The sequence below is a fragment of the Pogona vitticeps genome, chromosome 3, assembly GCF_051106095.1.
Source record: "Pogona vitticeps strain Pit_001003342236 chromosome 3, PviZW2.1, whole genome shotgun sequence".
NCBI lineage: Eukaryota > Metazoa > Chordata > Lepidosauria > Squamata > Agamidae > Pogona > Pogona vitticeps.
In genome coordinates, this window is record NC_135785.1 from 194,613,441 (window position 1) to 194,632,885 (window position 19,445).

At 41.7% G+C, this 19,445-nt stretch overlaps 2 protein-coding genes across 7 annotated transcripts in view; one reads left to right on the plus strand and one right to left on the minus strand.

The window, feature by feature from the left end:
• Positions 1–4,790: 4,790 nt before the first annotated feature.
• DYNLT3 (dynein light chain Tctex-type 3) lies at positions 4,791–13,489 on the minus strand. 3 transcript variants are annotated; one of them, XM_020777671.3, is made up of 5 exons: positions 13,364–13,489; positions 11,951–11,992; positions 10,391–10,514; positions 9,193–9,270; positions 4,791–7,576 (listed from the first exon to the last, which is right to left on the minus strand). In XM_020777671.3, the coding sequence occupies exons 1-5, from the start codon at positions 13,391–13,393 to the stop codon at positions 7,500–7,502; spliced, it is 351 nt and encodes a 116-aa protein (XP_020633330.1). In that variant the 5' UTR covers positions 13,394–13,489; the 3' UTR covers positions 4,791–7,499. The 3 variants fall into 3 exon arrangements, with proteins under 3 accessions (XP_020633330.1, XP_020633329.1, XP_072850347.1); XM_020777670.3 differs by having other exon boundaries at positions 13,361–13,489; XM_072994246.2 differs by having other exon boundaries at positions 13,290–13,448.
• A 3,452-nt stretch (positions 13,490–16,941) lies between these two features.
• SYTL5 (synaptotagmin like 5) overlaps positions 16,942–19,445 on the plus strand; it is an 83,309-nt gene continuing 80,805 nt past the window's right edge. For all 4 annotated transcript variants that reach the window (XM_020777675.3, XM_078390489.1, XM_020777677.3 and 1 more), the window contains exon 1: positions 16,942–17,072. The gene's annotated coding sequence lies outside the window, so the exon portion shown is untranslated. The remainder of the gene's footprint in view (positions 17,073–19,445) is intronic.

A 19,445-nucleotide genomic window follows, 5' to 3' on the forward strand; every position in this document is an offset into this window, starting at 1 on the left:
AACCAATGGACCTTATGGATAAGTTCACTCAACAAAACCTTTCAGCCTCTGACTTGATCTCTTCTGGCCAATAATCTAGAATTTTCATTTCCAATGAAATAATCTAGAATGTTGTCATTTAAGAAACAAAAAGGAAGCCTGAAATTTATCTAAGTCCAGGGCATTCAGCTCAGCTCTTACGTTTGTTAATACTCAGAGCACCTTACTGTTGAGTGTGATTTTTGCTTGGACATGTCCGTTTTCTCAAGTACCTCCATTCTGATATGTTCTCTAATTTTCTTAATATCATCCCCTTCTTGTATAAAATGTCCCACTGAAATCACTTTTAATATATCCCATAGGAGAGCATCTAAGTTACCCAGGAGGGCATTTTCTGCATTAAAAATGCTGTATAGCTTCTGTGATTTTATTTATAATGTGCTATATTGTGAGGCAAATTAATTCTCCACTTGAGCTTTGTTCTTGGGCCATTACCAGATTTAGTTATGGTGTCAATACAGGCTCTTCAGATTTGAGAGACAGTATCTTGACAGCATCTTAAAAAGCAGAGACATCACCTTGCCAACAAAAGTCCGAATAGTCAAAGCTATGGTTTTTCCTGTCGTGATGTATGGAAGTGAGAGCTGGACCATAAAGAAAGCAGACCGCCGAAGAATTGATGCCTTTGAATTGTGGTGCTGGAGGAGACCCTCGAGAGTCCCTTTGACTGCAAGGAGAACAAACCTATCAATTCTAAAGGAAATCAACCCTGAGTGCTCACTGGAAGGACAAATCCTGAAGCTGAGGCTGCAGTACTTTGGCCATCTAATGAGAAGAAAAGACTCCCTGGAAAAGACCCTGTTGGGAAAGTGTGATGGCAAGAGGAGAAGGGGACGACTGAGGATGAGATGGCTGGACAGTGTCTGCGAAGCTACCAACATGAATTTGACACAACTCCGGGAGGCAGTAGAAGATAGGAGGGCCTGGCGTGCTCTGGTCCATGGGGTCACGAAGAGTCGGACACGACTAAATGACTAAACGAACGATCTTCTCTTCAAACAGGATTGTCTTTAATGACTGGTGGTCCGAGAGGGGTTTTCAATGGATTATTGTGCTCTGTTGTTTTAAAGGTGTTTTAATATTGATCTTAGTTACCATTTTAACATAGGACTTGTTTAATTCTTTTTAAATATTTATCTATTTACTGTTTTAGCTTTTGAATACTGTTTTAGTGATCTAAGTCACCTTGGGTCCTTTTGGGGAGAAAGGTAGCATAGAAATATTTTAAATAAATAAAGGAAATAAATCCTGAACAGAATAAATCTTTGAGTAGTTTTTGAACTGCTTTAAATGGGATTTGGAGTCTCTCTCTGAAGAAAGGGTATTCCTCTAAGCATCAACCAATTCACATTTATGTGATAACTACAGATTTGCGATATTCAGTAGATCTATCTAGATCACAATGTAACATCCTCCCCACCACCACCACCAGCATGACATTTTCCAATGCAAACTTCTCTATTTATTTGAGTGGGCATGGTATGAAGTTCACTCAGGCACAATTTGGAGTATAATAGGATTCTGACACTGTCCTGTGTTAAATGGAAAGTGATACCCTGCCTTTAATGCAATGTATCTTATCAGAGGGAAGGAAGGGAAGAGACGGGGAAGAAGAAACCTCTTGACCCGCTGAGTAGTTACAATACAGTATTTGCAAATTTGGGCAGAAGCAATTTCATCCACTCTGTTTGACTTCCTGATTTCTTATCAACCAGCTCCCTGGTTGTTCATAAGATACAATATATCTGAGTTTATCTTTACACTTGTAGTTATAACATGCTGTCACTTGAATATTCCTCATCATTTTTTAACTTGTACCTTAAATGACCCCCAACCCCAACCTCAGCAGGCAGGACAAGCTGTAGGAATGAACAAGGACTCTTGAAAAACAAGGTCCTTGACATGCTGATAATTATCTAGGTTCTTACTTGGTTAAAAAAATGTAAACACAAAAGTTACAATGTTGTAGATTGTGGAACAAATCCACTTCATCCCAGGTGCTTGAAAAGGCACTGTCTGAAATCTAAAATGGGTCGTACAGTTTTAATTAGTTTTTATTTATCTCCACCTTGTTTGCAAATCATTTATTATATCTGCACATCTACCAGGTATATGGAGAAAGGCCTGAGAATAAAATGCCTGTCTCTTTAAAAATTCTGTTATCTACCAGAATAGCCTAAATTCCCTATTACATACGTAGCAGCCTACTAGTAACTTATGGTTTACACTACATATTCCAGATGCACAGCCCTGCTCTCTCAATGATTCTGTTGAACAGGAATGGACTTTGAAATAATCTCTCATTGTGATTCGGTGTAGATCCCTTCTCTCCCTCCACTGGATCTCGACTCTGGGGCACCATGAGTTTCTAACAAAACATCTTTGTCAAAAGCTTGTCAATTTCAACATTAATAACAGATTCCGTCTCTGGTTTCAGGGACATGCCATTATCTCCTTTCTCATCAAACCATAACAAATCCCTTCTGAAGGGCCTCTTGGCGCAGTGGTTAAACCGCTGTACTGCAGCCAAAACTGTGCTCACGACCTGGGGTTCAAATCCCAGGTAGCCGGCTCAAGGTTGACTCAGCCTTCTATCCTTCCCAGGTCGGTAAAATGAGTACCCAGCTCGCTGGGGGGGGGGGGCAATGTGTAGCCTGCATAATTAAATTGTAAACCGCCCAGAGAGTGCTTGAAGCGCTATGGGGCAGTATATAAGCAGCACGCTTTGCTTTGCTTTTTGCTTTAACTGTAGAGAGGAGGAACTGAAGTCTCTATAATGCCACTCATTTGGAACACCCAATCCATTGGGTACATCTGTGGTTAACAATATTGAGGAGGGTGGAAAACCCAGCCCACCTGTGGTTCCCTTACTTTTGTGCCTGGGTTTTGTCTCAGCCTCAGTCAGAATGGACTTGCTCCACGGGGTTTCCCAGGACCGGTCTGTTCATGGTCTATTGTCTCGCCCCCTGCTGCTGCCACTCTCTAAACCTATTTTCTTCTTTCTGTCTCTTCTGTCTCGCCCCAATAAAGTGGCTTTCTGTGGATCTTTCTATTCTACTCCTTTCCAGCATATTCCCCAGGGACCTCAAACTCAGTCCACTCCCTTGTCCAGGGGTCTTCTTGTACTATTTCCACCAAGTCCTTCTTTCTTTTATTCTCCTCCTGCTGCACCCAACAAGCTTCTTCTTCAGTTCCCAACTGCCCTTTCCCCCCTTTTCCCTCTCCTTTTCTCTCTTTACCCTTTCCCACTGAAATATCAACCTCTAGTGGCTCCTTCTCCTCTTTTTCCTCCTGAACCCGCTCTCTCAAACATGGCCCCCTTAGGTCTTCCCCCAAGACAGACATTTGTCTCTTGGTGTCTTCGATCGAGGAGGCAGGCGTTACACTCTGAGGAGTGCCTCTTGGGGTACTCCCAGCCTCACACTTCTTCTCCCCCCCCCCCCTTCCCTGCATATCCAGCTGCACTTAGTACAAAAGGAGGCAAAAGGAAACAGGCTGAATGTGATCAACAAATGAATCAGCAGTAGCGGTAAGTTGGCATTTGTCCCTTGCACAAATTAAAAAAAAACAAACAAAACAATTGTGGCTTTGGGAGCCAGGTGAGATGATCCCTGCACAGGGAATCCCCAATAGTCTATTATCCAAATTGTGACACCTCTTTGAGTGAGCTCCAAAGAGGCATTAGTGGTTTCCTATTCACTCTTGGGGGCATAGTGGCGCTGCGGGCTAAACCGCAGAAGCCTGTGCTGCAGGGTCAGAAGACCAGCAGTCGTAAGATCGAATCCACGCGATGGAGTGAGCGCCTGTCACTTGTCCGAGCTCCCGCCAACCTAGCAGTTTGAAAGCATGTAAATGCTACTAGTAGATAAATAGGTACCAGTATGGTGGGAAGGTGACGGTGTTCCGTGTCTAAGTCCACTGGCCATGTGACCACAGAAGATTGTCTTCAGACAAAATGCTGGCTCTATGGCTTGGAAACAGGGATGAGCACCGCCCCCTAGAGTAGAACACGACTGGACAAAAATTGTCAAGGGGAACCTTTACCTTTACTATTCACTCTTACGTTTGCTTCTCCATGAAACTAGGAGGCAGACTGTTGGAACAATGCAAACGAGAGGTTCTGTACGTTATACATTGTGCTGATGCAGATCATACTCTTCCAACCTTCTGTATTTTGCCTGAGCTTCTATAGATGCCCAGGGTAAGATTACTTCTCAGTAAAGTTCTTTTGAATTTTAAACATGAGACTGAACTAATTTCAAGCCTCAAGGAGGCTCTGTCTTTACAAAGTTGAACCCCTGCAAAACAGGTTTATGTTGTCTCCTGATGTGGCCCAACATTTAACTCCTCTTGATGGAGCAGAAACAAAATAAGCATCTCATGGATGCATGAAAGATGCATCATTCTAAGACTAGTAGAGGAAGTCACCACTTTTACTTTTGTTGCCTTTTTTTCACTAAGTAGAATGGAGTTTGAACCAGCACATCAAAAAAGATGTGCTAAATATCCGGGACAATCCACTGGGAGATTCTTCTTTGAAAGCTCCAGTGGACTCAACAGAAGAAGCTCAGTACACAGTACTATTCAGTGAAGCCTGTGCATAAGAACTTCTAGCTGATTGTACCAAAAAAGGAGACAGGCAATATTTTAAGAGAGGAGTTGCTTCAACATAATGGAATGACAATAAATCCTGATCTAAAGTACCAAAAAAGACTAGAAGATGAACTAATTTAAAAAAAAGCAACCACATGTGAGAATGTCAGCAAGCATTTATTTTAATTCATACAAAAGGCATTGAGTACAACTAAGGCAGAATTTTAAAAGTAAAAACAAAGACAAAAACCAGCACAATCTTTAGTGCAATCTTGGCATAGTGGCATCTCTTTCAGCATCTATATAGTGTTTTCTCAACATAGTTTTTCTTCAAGTATATTTTTTTAAGATACGTCAAATACAATAAAAACATCTAGTCTCGTTATGGCAAGAAATGTTTAGCAGAAGGATCGTATCTTCGCCTCTCTTTTCTGCCAGAGATTTTGTTAGTAAGTGCTTTTGAAAACTCATCTGCTTGATCCTCCCTAACACATGCAAATATTATTCTAATGCACTCCTTCCTCCCATAGACTGTGCTCTCCTTAAGATTGTCTCTTTTTTGTCCCAGAGAAAAGAAGAATCAGTTTATGCCCAGAAAAAAAGGGCAAGTTCTGGGTTCAGAACTGTGATAAAACTGCATGGAACAATTCTACCACTCTTGCTGCAATTATAAACTCATTCTGGAGCTGCAGAAATGTTCTCATTTATATTATAATAATTTGAAATATACTTACATTTTTTGTTAAATAAATATCAATATCTTTACAAGAAGAAATAAACCTTTGGTGAATTAAATAAAATGGTACAATAATTCAAAGCAAAGCCAATCTGCAACAGTTAAAGCCCATTTCTAAACATACCTGCAACTCAAACATGCAAATTAAAGTTTCTTCTTCAGTTTACCACTTACAGAATGCTAAGATGTAACAGTGTGTTTCAAGTCCTAGTAATGGTATAAGTCATTGCATACTGATGTGATTTGTATGAACGGCTGTAAGGTGCTGATATATAAATACATTTGCAAAAGTACTGAGTCTTCCCCCAATAGTTTTACAAGTTAATATGATTGCCCATTTGACAGAAATTTTCTATTATTAATAGATCTTAAAAATATGGTAATTATATGCATGAAAATTTCTGATTTTTTGGATTTTTGCTTAGATGTAGTTCCTACTGCGTTTAGAATTTACTCTTGATTAAGCACAAGCTTTAAATCTTATTTCAACTGACAACATCTGTCAAAACCTCCTGGTATAAATGATAAAGATAGATACATAATCTTATTCATATTACTTGGAAGCAAATCCCTATTTAGCAGAATTTCATTTACTTATTGACCTTTACACACGCTCAATCAATCAATAAAATAGGTAAAATGAATGCATTTAAGTGCAGATTGGATTGCAACAGTTAATTACATTTAAATAAAATGGGTACACTCTTAAGTAAGTGCAGCTTAAAATATACTCTCTCCTCAATGTGTATTCCTAAATCTAACATACAGAGCATTTTATAATGGTCTTGAATAATGAAGGCACAATCTACAGCAGAATTTGAAAACATTCATTTGAAATGTTTGCCTTTAATTACAAATACCTGCCTTGAAGATATGTAGCAAATCAATGTCATAACAGCTTTGTTAAACTTTTAGATCACCATCATAAATATATTTGCATATGTACCTGACTGTGTTCTAAGTCCTGTGCAGTTTCATGTTTCCTATTGTTTCTGACACAACAGGAAGGACCACTTGTCCTTTCCTACACATTTGTTGGTGCATCAAATTTGAGGAGCAGCCAGTCATAAAATCCAAGGTTGCATGTTGGGTGAACACTGTTCTCCAAGTTTAGAGGACATGCCCTCCTAGGCTAGGTATTCAGTTAAAGATGGCTAGCAATCCATTCCAATGTAACAACTACATTCACTTGCAGAACATCAATGCCCCTTGCAATAAAAACAGACACTTTAGCTTTTAAGTATATTATGCCTGCAAATGCTAGAAAATAGTTTAAAAACTTGTTCAATTGTCTTGATCTCCCCTCCCCGCTCAGTGTACTATAGTCATAAGCACTATTAAATATTCTTCTAAGCATTTTTTTAAAAAATCAAACTCTCTGGGTAACTTTTCTCACTTCATCTGGTCCACAAAGGAGCCACAGGACCCATATGCATGCTTGGATTCAAGCCTCCCTCAACTGGATCTCACCACAAAACATGCCTCCACCAAGGTCATGCCTTAAAACACACCATAGCCCCCTGAAGCCCTCCATGTCAGAGAAAAAGATAAGACTTTTTTTCTGTCATTATGCTGAGGAACCACTGATAAGCTTTCATGAAACCCCAGGGTTCCCTACAATACAGCTGGAAAACCACTATTCTAAAGCACTGCCATTCATTATTATTCAGCAGAAACATACTGCCATATCTTATATATTATAATTAATTTTTTTCTTCCTTACTATTACATATTCTTAGATCTTCTATGCATGAAGAACCACTGTTAATGTGATGCAAGCATGCAGTTTTGCGCTTTGATTTAATGGTTACATTGGTCCTCCAGGTAGAGAAGGGGTAAAATGAGAAGCCCTCAATCCTGGAACAGGATTTTATGCAACATAAAATGTTGCAGTTTTGTTGTTAGTTTTTTTTCTTATTACATTTGTTCTTTAACAAGCTGCAAGTTGGCTAAACTGAAAGATTATGCTTTACTATATATGTAAACTTTGTGCAGAAACCTTACTTCTGGTTTCTTTCTCTAATTCATAAATACAGTACTATCTAATAATTCTTATAATGTACTTTGAGCATTTAATAGAATATAGATATACTCTTAAAGGCTTTGGTGTAAGTGCAGCTTGTCCCATTTGCTACAGGATAATGGCTACAGCGAAAATGTTGACAACGCAGTTCATGGTTCGGTTTTCCCATCTAACTGTGCAGGTGCCTATAACAGAGTTGAAACAAAAGACAGGTGAGACTGTGTTTCTTCTCAGATGGCAACCTACTAACCAGAGTTTCATTGCAAAACTATCAAGACAGTGTAGAAATCCTGCTAGAGATTACAGTGGGGTCTTGACTTAAGAACGGCTCGAGTTAAGAACATTTTGACTTAAGAACCACTCTCATAGGAAAATATTGACTTGACTTACATACTTAGATTTGAGTTAAGAACTGGAAAAAAACCACGTGGGAGGCAGGGAAAGTGCAAAATTTGAACTTTCAGTTAACTGTTGGCCAGTGAAAAGGGTGCCTGTCTGCTTCCTCACTCCTCCCAGCGTTTAGAGAGTGGACTGGGAGTCTTCAGACTGCCTAGTACTGCCTGGACTGTATTTTCCCTGCCTTCCCTGAACCTTTCTTGACCTAAGAAAAAAAGAAACAAAATATCCCCCTCTAGTGGTCGAAGGCAGAATAGCAGCTTCCCATTAGTTTCTATGGACAGAAAAGAGCAGATACGGATCAAATGGTTTTCAATGCATTCCTATGGGAAATGCAGATTTGACCTGAGAACTTTTTGACTTGAGAACCGCCTTCCACGGATTAAGTTCTCAAGTCAAGACCCCACTGTAGTGTTTGTTGAGTTGAACACCTGTTTATAAGTATAAGCATCATTATCAGGAACCAAATCCCTTATAGCAATCCTAATAGGCCTTTCAAGGTAAGTGAGATATTTAAGGAGTGCTTTTATCAATTCCACAACCCCAGTGAGTTTCCATGGCTGAGCGGAGATTCAAACCCAGTCTGTCACTCTATCCACTACAATACAATGGGTATCCCAATACAGTGGTGCCTCGCTTGACAAGGATAATTCGTTCTGTTCAAATTGCTGTTAAGCGAAATCCTCATCAAGCGAAATGAAAAAGCCCATTGAAATGCATTGAAAACCGGTTCAAAGTGTTCCAATGGGCGAAATACCTCAGCATCCAGCGAAGATCCTCCACAGGGCGACCATTTTCGGTGCCTGTAAAGCGAGGAATCCGTCCTAAAACACAGCAGGGAGCCATTTTAAACAGCGGGTGGCCATTCTGAAGATCCGACGATCATGTAAAGATCGTTGTTAAGTGAAAAAATGGTTCCCGAAGCAGGGAACAGATTGTCGTTAAGCAATTTTTGCCTATTAAAATATCATTTTGCAATCGCAAAAACTTCATTGTCAAGCAATTTCCTCGTCTAATGAGGTAATTGTCAAGCGAGGCACCACTGTATGACATAATTATGCAAGGAGTTCTTTTTTATTTGCTGTCCATCACATGGCTGGGTGCTTGACTGGTGGAAACAGAAGAGTATGACAGACAACCTATTGTTACCGATGATTTCCTACAAACTGTACAGATGTCAAGGGAAAGGGGGCATGAGTCTTTTAAAAGACACCGACTACTATTCACACATATTTCTAGCAATACCGCAAAGAACCAAATGACACGCTACAAGTAGTAGCATGTAGTTTTCCTCAAACTTTTTTTTCAAACAAACAGCTATGGTTGTCTTTCAAGGGCTGGACAGCGTTTCACAATGGATAAGACAATGTTGCTGTCTATTGAGATTCTACGGGGTGGCACTTACCATCAGTTGTGGTATCCCAGAAACATGAGCTGGCTGTGTGTAGACCAGCTCCACATTTCTGCATCACCGCACAGGTTACTGAAGGATGGAATAATATTCCGTGTTCATTAATAAAGCAAAAAACAGATAAATCATTCAGACCTACAGCCTTCACCAATTATCGTTTTATGTAGCTGAGAAAACTGAGTGGTAGAGAATTTGGGAAACATTCCCATCTTTCTACAACAACTTATTTTGTTAGATTATGCTGTAAAATTCAAGGACTAAAATTTTTTCCTTTCACTTCTTCTTTCTTCCAAATTATGGAATCAATAAGGTTTTCCTCCTCCCCCTGAAAGTGGCTTTTTTTTGGGGGGGGGGGGCTGGCAATCCTAAGATTCTAAGCCTATTGTGAGACATTGCAAGCATCCGGCAAATGTTCTGATCTCGATTATTAGCAGTGTTTTCTGACAAAAGATCTCCATGACAGTAATTTATTTCCAAAGTAATCATAATTTTAATGTGCTTTAGTGCAACAGCAAACAAAATAAGAGGAAAGCCCATTTCAAGAGTCGCTATAGTTAACGTAAACACAGTGCTTCCTGACATATAAAGTTTAGATTTGAACATGAACTTACTTCAGATGTTGCACTACAACTCCCATGGTCTCTCGCCACTGGCTTGTCTCATTAGGCTTGCTGAAAACTGCAGTCTACCAACAAAATAACTTGCTCCTATTTCAAATCCACCAATTGCGTCTCATTTATTTAAGCTGAATTTACTTCTCTAATCATTTTGTCAAATGCTGAAGGATACGCTGCTGAGATTAGAGAAAACTGAAGCATGAGTCGCCTAGATTTAAGTCCCGAATTCTATTCCTTATATCCTCTTTTAGTACAACAAAAATCTGTAACAGATCAGGACACATGTGCTTTCTGTGCTCTAATTCTACAGAGAAATAATTAGTTTATTATCTGTAGGGTAGCCAGTTTTAGCATATAAAAGCAGGCCTCTTTCAATCACCAATCACACTTATTTAGAATTAACAAAATAATAATAACAAAGTAGCACATATTTTAGCAGGAGTGCAATTACAGGGTACAACCAGGGTAGATCCATGGAATCTACTGAATGGCAAATCAACACTTCCCTAAAGCCCACTGATTCAATCGACCTAATTTGGATGCGACTTATATCTGATTTGGGCACTGGCTCTTACCAATGTATTTGTAAGTTTTCCCCAGTTTCACCAACTGTGTTAAAGCTTGTTCTACAATGGCTGCAGTCCACTGATTGACACTGTCATGACTGTAATCTACCTTGCCCAGAATGCCTTCTATGCACTGAAAAAAAAAAGAAAGAAAAGTTTAAAAATGAGAATGAATTGAAATTGAAAGAGGTATAAAAGCAAACTTTTCTAATTCAGTCCTGCAGTGTTTTGTAAAGCAATTTATATAATTATTAATTGTATCTTTTCCTAGTTTGGAGCTCCTATATAGAAAAGTATACAGTAATTCAGTAATTGTGTGCTATACTACCACCCCCCACCTGGACAGAGAAAGCAAGTGACAAATTGTATTAGATACTCTCATTGAAAAAAACGGAGCAATACTCTGATTTCTTCTCCCCAGAAATGACCCTACTGTCCCACTGTAATGGCTATACCACAGTTGATGCTTCAATTCTCAGTTCTTGCTATTCTGACATCCAGAGAGGGTGACCGCATTGTTTCAGCATGCTAAGCATCTGCTGTGTTAAGGCTACTGTCAGCATAACATTGCTATAGTCCTATACTTAAAACAGCCACAGAAACAAATCCTGTTAACTTCAAAGACGCTTAGACAGCTGAGCTGTGCAAGACTGTAGCCTCAGCCACTGCAAACTTTTGCAACAAGCCAACAATCCTGTGGCACATTAAAGACAAACACATTTTATTCAACACAGTCTTTCATGGACCATAATTTAACAGATCATGAATCTAAGGAAGTGGTTTGGCCAAAAAAGCTTTAAGGTGTCACAATACATTTTAATTGTTTTGCTGCAAAAGACTACAGACGAACATGGCTAACCACGGGCTAACATAAACCTTATTGCTCCTAAGCATTACAGCAGTGCTAAGGGGTGTTCAGAGGTACTTGTTTCACTAGCAGTGAAAAGACAGCGTACAGCCATTTTATCTTTGCTTTCTCAATTGATCATTTCCTACTAAGAAAAACAGGTAACATATGAGGACTGCAAATGGAGAACGATGTTACCCCCCTATATTATTCTGTGATTGCAGAAGTGTGATGATATAACAGGTTTTTCTGAAGAAACACTAATTTACAGACTTGGATTCAAGTTGGTTTTCAATGACAGAACTCTAGTTAAATAGACTATCTAGTTGGAAGAGACTGCCAAAAATTAGCCTCCCACCAGCAGAGGGAACCAGTGATGTAAGCCTTGTATAACTGTAAGATAATCTTAACTATCCAGTATTCAAAATTGGGTGCAAACAGATTGGATCTTGGCACAATCTAGGCATTGCTAGTTTGAAATCTATCCTATAAGAGCTCATCTGCACTGGGCAAAAGTTATGCTGAGAGTTTTGATTTCTGCAATCTGTTAAAGTGGAGCTGGTCTGTCCATCTGATAAACCCTAAGAATATACAGGACAGTTTGAGTCATTCAGGTATATCCATCATTACCACTTTTGGGTAAAACAAAGAAAAAGTTCCTTAGAAATGCATTTTGTCATCACAACATCCACATATAAACAAAAAGGTAAAAAATAACTTACATCTTTAATAATATTGTGGGCTTCTTCAGTATTAAAAGTCATCTGTAACAATATTAATAATAATATATTTAAATATTTTGTATCATCTTTCATAAGGTATTAGAGCTGTCTACAAAATATTCAAAAGCTGATATAGAACACCTCATGAATTAGAAGCATACTACAGTAGCACAAAAGTCATATTTTTATAGGGCACCTAAATACTAATGATTTAAACTAAATCAGAATTCATAGCCTTCATCCAACCACACTTCACTATCAGACTGACCACCCTCCCGCAGGCTTTGCAGCATAATGACAAGAACTGGTTACTGTTATGTGGGTATCTGTATGGGGAACACAGGGAAAAAGTCACTACGTATATTCATAAACACCAAGAGACCAGATAAGACTACAGTATGTATAAGACAGGGCTTCCTCTGTTAAGACAAGATGCCCCACATAGATTCTAGGTCTCGGTGTGTACTGTACAATCTGACACTGTGAAATAGCCATTAGGCCCCGGTAACACACATAACAATCAAGTAGTTGCAGTGTTTCTGGTCGGGGGGGGGGCACACAGAAGGGTGGACTCTCTAAACGCAGATACAAATGCTGTCACATGATAGAGATTTCCCGGTGCACACACAAAACCTGGCATTAATTCCTCACGCACGCAGCCTGTGAATACATCCTATTAAAGTCTCACGACGAAGGTGTGTGTTTCCACACCCTCCCTTCCTCGAAAGGCGGATCACGTTTCCACTGCACGTATGAATTGGGCCTCAAAGAGTGAGAAATCTCTCTTTTTTAAAAACTACTGTATTATAAGCCTTTCTCCCCCTTCGCGCGCCCCCCCCGGTGCCTATTGAGCTGGTCCGGGCTGTTACAATCAAAATGATGTGTTTCTGGGTGGATGCAATGAATGCAAGGACAACGTGCCGGGCGGATCCCGGCTGCAACGTGAGCCGCGCCTGCCGTGATTGGCTCAATAAAGAAATCTGCCATTTGATAGACTTGAAGAAAGGCTGCGCAGAGGACCCGGGTTGGGAAGCAGGTTCCATCTTGTTCATCGGAGGGGGGGGGTTCTTTTGCCTTCCCCCGAGTTCCAGGCAGGTGGTCGTGTGAATGCAAGTCAGCGCTCCCGTGTCTCCGGAAACTCTGGAGTAGAGGCAGGAGCGGCCGCCAGGCAGGCAAAAAAAGCCGGCAGGGAAGAGGGTCTGGAGAGGGTCCCTGCCCTTCCTAGTCGTTCGCGGGGAAGATTTTTCGACCCCATCTCGCCACCCCGCCCGACCCGCTGGAAGAAAAGGCTAAGGCTGGTCCTTCCCTCCCGCAGAAGGAAAGAGTGGGGGGAGGGAACCTGAGCGGGACTCCCGAGCAGTCCTGTGTGCTTCCTCACTCTCCGGGGAGGAAGAGGGACGTTTGTACCGCTACCTCGTCGTTATGGGGGTGAAACTCCTCCATGGCTCCAGCAGCGTCCCCAATTCCCGCAGGGTGGCCCTCGGCCTTTGCATTCGCGGACTCGGGCCGGGAGCTCCGCCTTCTCGCCGCCCCGGAAGGCCGGGCGGGGCGGGTGAGTCGTAGATTAAGGCCACAGCGCCCTCTGCCGGGGGAAAGGAGGCGCGCCGGCTCCCTCTGGGGTCTGTCAACTCGGCCCCAGAATAAAATTCCCAGCAAGTGTGGGAGAGAAGGGCTGAATTCCCAATATGTATAAGGACATTTGTAGACCTCACAGAAACCCCTCTCCTCTTTCAAAACATGGCCACTTTCTGAACCTTAACTTCCATCCCAAGTAAACATAAGAAAGGAATGCCACTCCCTGATTGCCTAACTATAGAGAACGACAGAGAAAAAAACAGGAGTTTTTAGCCCCTTAAACACAGTACTGTACATAATCCTCCCCTCAAATAGGGTCGGACTGTACTAGTGAAAAATCATGTACAGTAATAGTGGATTATTTGCATTGGAAAGCTGATATTTGTGGATGATGACACCATTTCAACTTTGCTATGCCTCTAGTGGTACATCATATAGGGCAGACCTGGGGAAAGTGCGGCCCGAGGGCCACATACGGCCCGCGAGCCGCTCCTGTCCGGCCCACGGACAGTTTTGAACATCAAAACCATTGAGTTTTTTGTCTAAAGTTGCTCAGTTGCTTATATTTAACATACCACAAAAAAACCTCTTTAGTATTTGTGAAGAGTAACAAGTTTAAAATAAAAACAATCATAATATCACTGTTTCGTGTGTTTTTTTAAGTAAAGCTGGTCTGGCCCCCGAACGCAGTTCAGATTTTTCATGTGGCCCCCTTATAGAAATCAATTGCCCACCCCTGGATCGATAGTGGGATGATGCTCACCTTGGCTGGAAGTTAGGTGCCCGCATTATGAGTGATGAGGAGGGTTGAGGAATCTGAGACCTAAACAATCTCAGGCCGCATACAGTTAGTTAAAGAGCACAGAATGACAACTAAAATGATAACAAGAGCTAGAAGAATTCCCCTAAGAACTATGTTACATAACTTTGATTGCATCTCCGGAAAACTACTTATTACTCCAAAATGCAGTGAGATACAGGCAACCATGCTACTTGAAATTAGTTACTTCCAAACTCTGTGTATAATCCTGTTTTAAAGCTGTCAGCTATTACCGTACCTTATAGTAGCTTCAGTAGAGGTTCTCACATTTTGAGAGGGGAAGAAAACATCCACTCTCCACATCCCCCACATCACTGATAATGTAATACACACTTTTATCTACCATCTTTCCATTTAGACCACTGGTTCTTAACCTTTGTTACTCAGATGTTTTTGGACTGCAACTCCCAGAAGCCTTCACCATCAGCTCTGCTGGCTGGGGTTTCTGGGAGTTGCAGTTCAAAAACACCTGAGTAACAAAGGTTAAGAACCACTGATTTAGACTCATTTTTTTACCCTATGCTCAAGAGGTCCAACAGTTGTAACCTTTCTTACAAAGGTATTTTAAGCATAATTAATAATGTTTTTAATTACTCTCAAAATTTATTTTTAAAAGGCTTTTAAAAGCATTTTGCTACATTTTCTCAGAGTTTGTGCCATTTTCTTTTCATGTCAAGTTATGAGGGCAGTTTTGCTTTGCTTTCCTTTTAATATTTACATGGTGTGGTATCTGAATTGGCCACTAGAGGGAACCAAAGAGTGTTCCTGCTGTGTGGAGGAAAGATTGTCTTGCTCCGGGAAGGTAGTGATACTGTAAAGTTCTTTTTGAAAGTAACACCCTGAGCTCTGGCTATTAGTGGCAACTAGTCACAATGCCTATACTGTATACAGTATTGCCTCAGAGGTGTTGTTATGTGCTCTCAGGTTGCTTTCAGCTTATAGCAACCTTGTCAGGGTTTCTAGGAGTATTTTACCTTGGCCATCCCCAGTGAGGTTCCATGATTCAGCAGACATCTAAACACAGATTCCCCCCAGTGCTAGTCCCACACTATCTACTCCATGACACTGGTTGTCATAATGTGTGCCCCCAAATGCTTGGTAATAATAATAATAAAAAAACACAACATGTGGTCATATGACAGCCCACCTTCCACGTGGATGCCTTGTAACAGTGGTTCTTAACCTTTTTGAAAGAAACGCCCCCTTGAACCATTGAGGAAGTTATCATCGCCCCCCTCCCCGCGGTGATGATATCTTTTATCTATCTATCTATCTATCTATCTATCTATCTATCTATCTATCTATCTATCTATCTATCTATCTATCTATCTATCTATCTATCTATTTATTTAAGACACTTAAATCCAATGACCCCTGAAAACAAAATTCAATTCCAAGAAAATGAAATGCCCCCCCAAAAGTAACATTTAATGATTTACTTGCAAGTGAATTTTAAGACGCAAGATGAAATATAAAAAGGGCATAAAAACAAATGCAGGAACTAAAAATTTCAAGACAAAAAGTCTGAAACTAAATTAAAATTGTAGGAAAATATATATTCATGCACACTGTAAAAAGGCTGCAGCCATCTTCACAGGTTTGGCTTGCTCCAGCGCCCCCCTACCGCCCCCTTCTGTTCTTTCGCCACCACACCGCCCCTTTTTGTTCTACCGCCCCCCTGAAAAATGAAATCGCCCCCTGGGGGGCATTATCGCCCACGTTAAGAACCACTGCCTTATAAGGAGCTGTTAGCTATTATATAAACAGAATGCTGAACTAGGTGGGCTTTGATATAATCCATCTTATACACTCTTATATTTATATAACTTTTATTTTTCAACCCATGATTCTTGGCTAGACAGTAAACCTACCTTTATCACAGTTACATTTTATTCACTCTCTACTTTTTGAACTAGAAATCTTGCTTCATGCGGAGTGTTCCTTTTTAATACAAGCAAGCTATACTGATTTATTCCATTAATAAATACAAAGAAATATGAATGGTGGGACAGGTCTTTGATGATCTAGCATTTACACTCCAATTCTTGGAAACAGGCTCAGTTGATCATGACCTAGAGACTATATGGACCAGGGTATTTACCAGGCAAGGCACATGGTCTCAACAATATTAGGCAATACTAATTAGTACCATAAAACACACATTCTCAAACTTAGAAAGGGGGGCAGTGGAAAGTAATTATTTATGACTTGGACTTTTTTTTCTCCTTATTCTTCAGGACAGGCCCTTTCTTTCTCTAGCTCCCTGCTTTACATTCCTCCCCGATGTTTGGGTCCTTCCGAGCGGGATCTTGCCGCGCCTTTTTGGGAGCCCTCAGCAGTTTCCCCCTTCCTCTCTCTCTCCCCCCGCAGGTGGCCTTTCTCTTTCTCGCCGGTCTCCCGCATGGCTTCCCAGGGCCCTTCCCCAGCCGAGCCAGCAGGAGGCGCTAAAGGACGGCGACGAGTCCCGGTGTCGGCAACAAGGGAGGCGAGCAGGTCCGCGCCAGGATAGGGTTTTTTTTTGCCTCACGTAGGATGATGCCCCCAGCCTGGCTCGCTGCAGCACAAACGAGCTCCCCCAGCGCTCTTTTCCCGCGCTGGAGGACGAAGGCTTTGCTGAGTTGAGTGGGGCAAGCGGGCGGAGGCGAGGCGAGGCTCCTCGTGGGGAGGTATGCCGGCCAAGCCGCAGCAGCCGAGCCGAGGACCCGCGCAGCCACCGGAGGGGGAAAGGTAATAATAAGGCGAGGGCTTTGCCCGGCTAGGGGCAAATTCCCGCCGCCGCGAAGGCTGTCCTTTCCTCGAGCCCCGGCAGTGGGAGGAAGCCGGCGAAGGCAGGCAGCGGTGCCCGCGCTTCTTCCCGCTTTCTCGGCTGCCTGCCCGCCCCGAGGTGGCCTCTCCTCACACCGCGAGCAGGAGAGGAGGTGTCGGGAGTGCTTCCATTTTCCAAGGCTGTTTTCCTTTTTCCTTCTCCAGTCGAAGGTGCAGCGGATTGGTGGAGGGGGTAGAGACAGAGTGGAGCGGGGAGAAGAAGGCTCGTGGTGGCGATCCTGTGCCGCGGGAAGCAGGTGCTGACGATCAGGTGCCTTATGCAGTCGGTGGGTTAAGGGTTGAGTGAGCCGCCGGGCTAGGCGAAGACTGGGCACAAGTAGTTTGCGCGAGTTTGCTCCAATGGGTTCGAGTTTATGAGAGTGAAGGGAACAAAAACTGTTTTAAGTAAAAAAAAAAAAAAACTCGCTCCTGGGAAGCACTCCGGCATTGACCGACCCCTTTACGAGCCAGCCAGGACCGGTCTTGAGCGAAAAGGCTAATAATAATAAAGGTTGGTGCAACTTGAAGAAAGTGGCACGGTCTCCTCCTCCCAGGGTCTCTCCTGGGGCTTCCTTGTTTAGAGTCCTCTTCGCCTCTCAGTCTGCTGTCACTCTACAGCAGAGCACGTGCTCTCGGTTGTTTACACCCCGCATTTTGGATGCTGGCTCCTGGAAAAGCGTTACAGCTCTAAGTCTTTTACAAGCTGATGCAGGCTTTGTTTCTTAAATCGGTTACTGGCAAGCATAGTAAGAATTTGGAGAAACCGTTCTTATTTCTCAGATTCATGAGATGGGTGTACTGAATATTAAGTGGCCATGTACTAATAACAGGGTCTGCTACTCAGGGGTACAAATTTTGACTGAGCTTGGTACCCAGGCATTATTTCCTTTTGGCTGACTGTGAAGTTAGTCCCACCAGAATAGTACAGTAATACGGTATGATGAAATCAGCATAGATATTGTCTGATGAATGTATGTAACTCATGAGACAATTCTATACATATTGGTGAAGTAAGCCCTTCATTTCAATAGACTTGTTCAATTATGGGATTTGCTAATAAGATTTAGATTTTCAGACTTCTTGTTTCTGTTCTGCATAAGCAGAGGCTGGCCATGGTTATAGCTGCCTTGATTTTGAAAGTGGCACATCTAAATAGAAATCTGCATTTTCTGTCTAAAAAGTGTTACAAGCATGAAGAAAAGAATAACAGGTTTCCTCTAAGGAACCTTAGAGATTAAGCACCATCTATGGTTGAGTTGTGTTTTTAAAATCTTGATTTCCTCCTGTACTGAAAGCACTAACTGCCAGGCAAGTGCTTGTTTAAATGTTAACTGGCTTAAACGTTTACAGTGTGAATTTAGTTCCTTATTGCTTCTTAGTGAAGAAACATCAGACCAAGGCTCAAGAATGAGGGCCTGAAATATGAGTGCCTAGCAGCAGAAATGAACAACAACAACAACAAAAATGTGGGAAAGATTCTCTGATACAAGCAAGTGGGGAGAAGAGGTGTGCAGTGCAGAATAGAGTGTGTCTAGTCATGGTTTGAATACACTAAAGGATAATCACTGATTCCAAAGTAATCTGGAAGTGGAAGAGATAAGGTCTCAAGACCCAAGTCTTCTCTGATGTACATTTCTTAAACAAACTGAAAACACTGAGCTTGTGCAAGCGAACTTGTAATTCACTAGGAGGGTCTTTTGGCAAAATATTTATATCTATATCTCTATCTTTCTGATGATATGGAAAGTTCAACTCTGAAAGTTAGGCATTAAAACAATGGCATAGGCCTATTTCTTTTTGGTGGGAATCCTTCTCTTTCTTTTAACCTTTTATAACCCTTGGGTGATATAGGCCAGAGTGAAAAGGGTTATTTCAGGCATGCTCAAAGTAACTGGCATGCCCAGAAGGCCCCCCCCTTTTTTTGCACTGGCATGGCAGACTATTTTAATATGAATGGACTGTGAAGCTCCCCAGACTGCAGCATGGGAAGGGGTGCTGCTGTTCAGAAAACACTTATACTTATGAAGCTAGGTCTGATGTCTATTGCTTGTGACTATCACAACTGAATGTAAAACTTACTGCCTCTTATGTGCAGCCCGAACAGGGAAACTTAGGATCAGAGCATCAGTTTTGCATTCCCTGAATTGACTGCGGCAGGGGGTGGGGGAGCCCTGGGGGTTGGAAAAAAGCAAAAATAATGCAAAAGCCGCCCAGAGACCTCTGGGTAGTGTGGGCGGCATATAAATTGAATAAATAAATAAATACATGAAATAAAATCCGATATTCTGGAAGTCT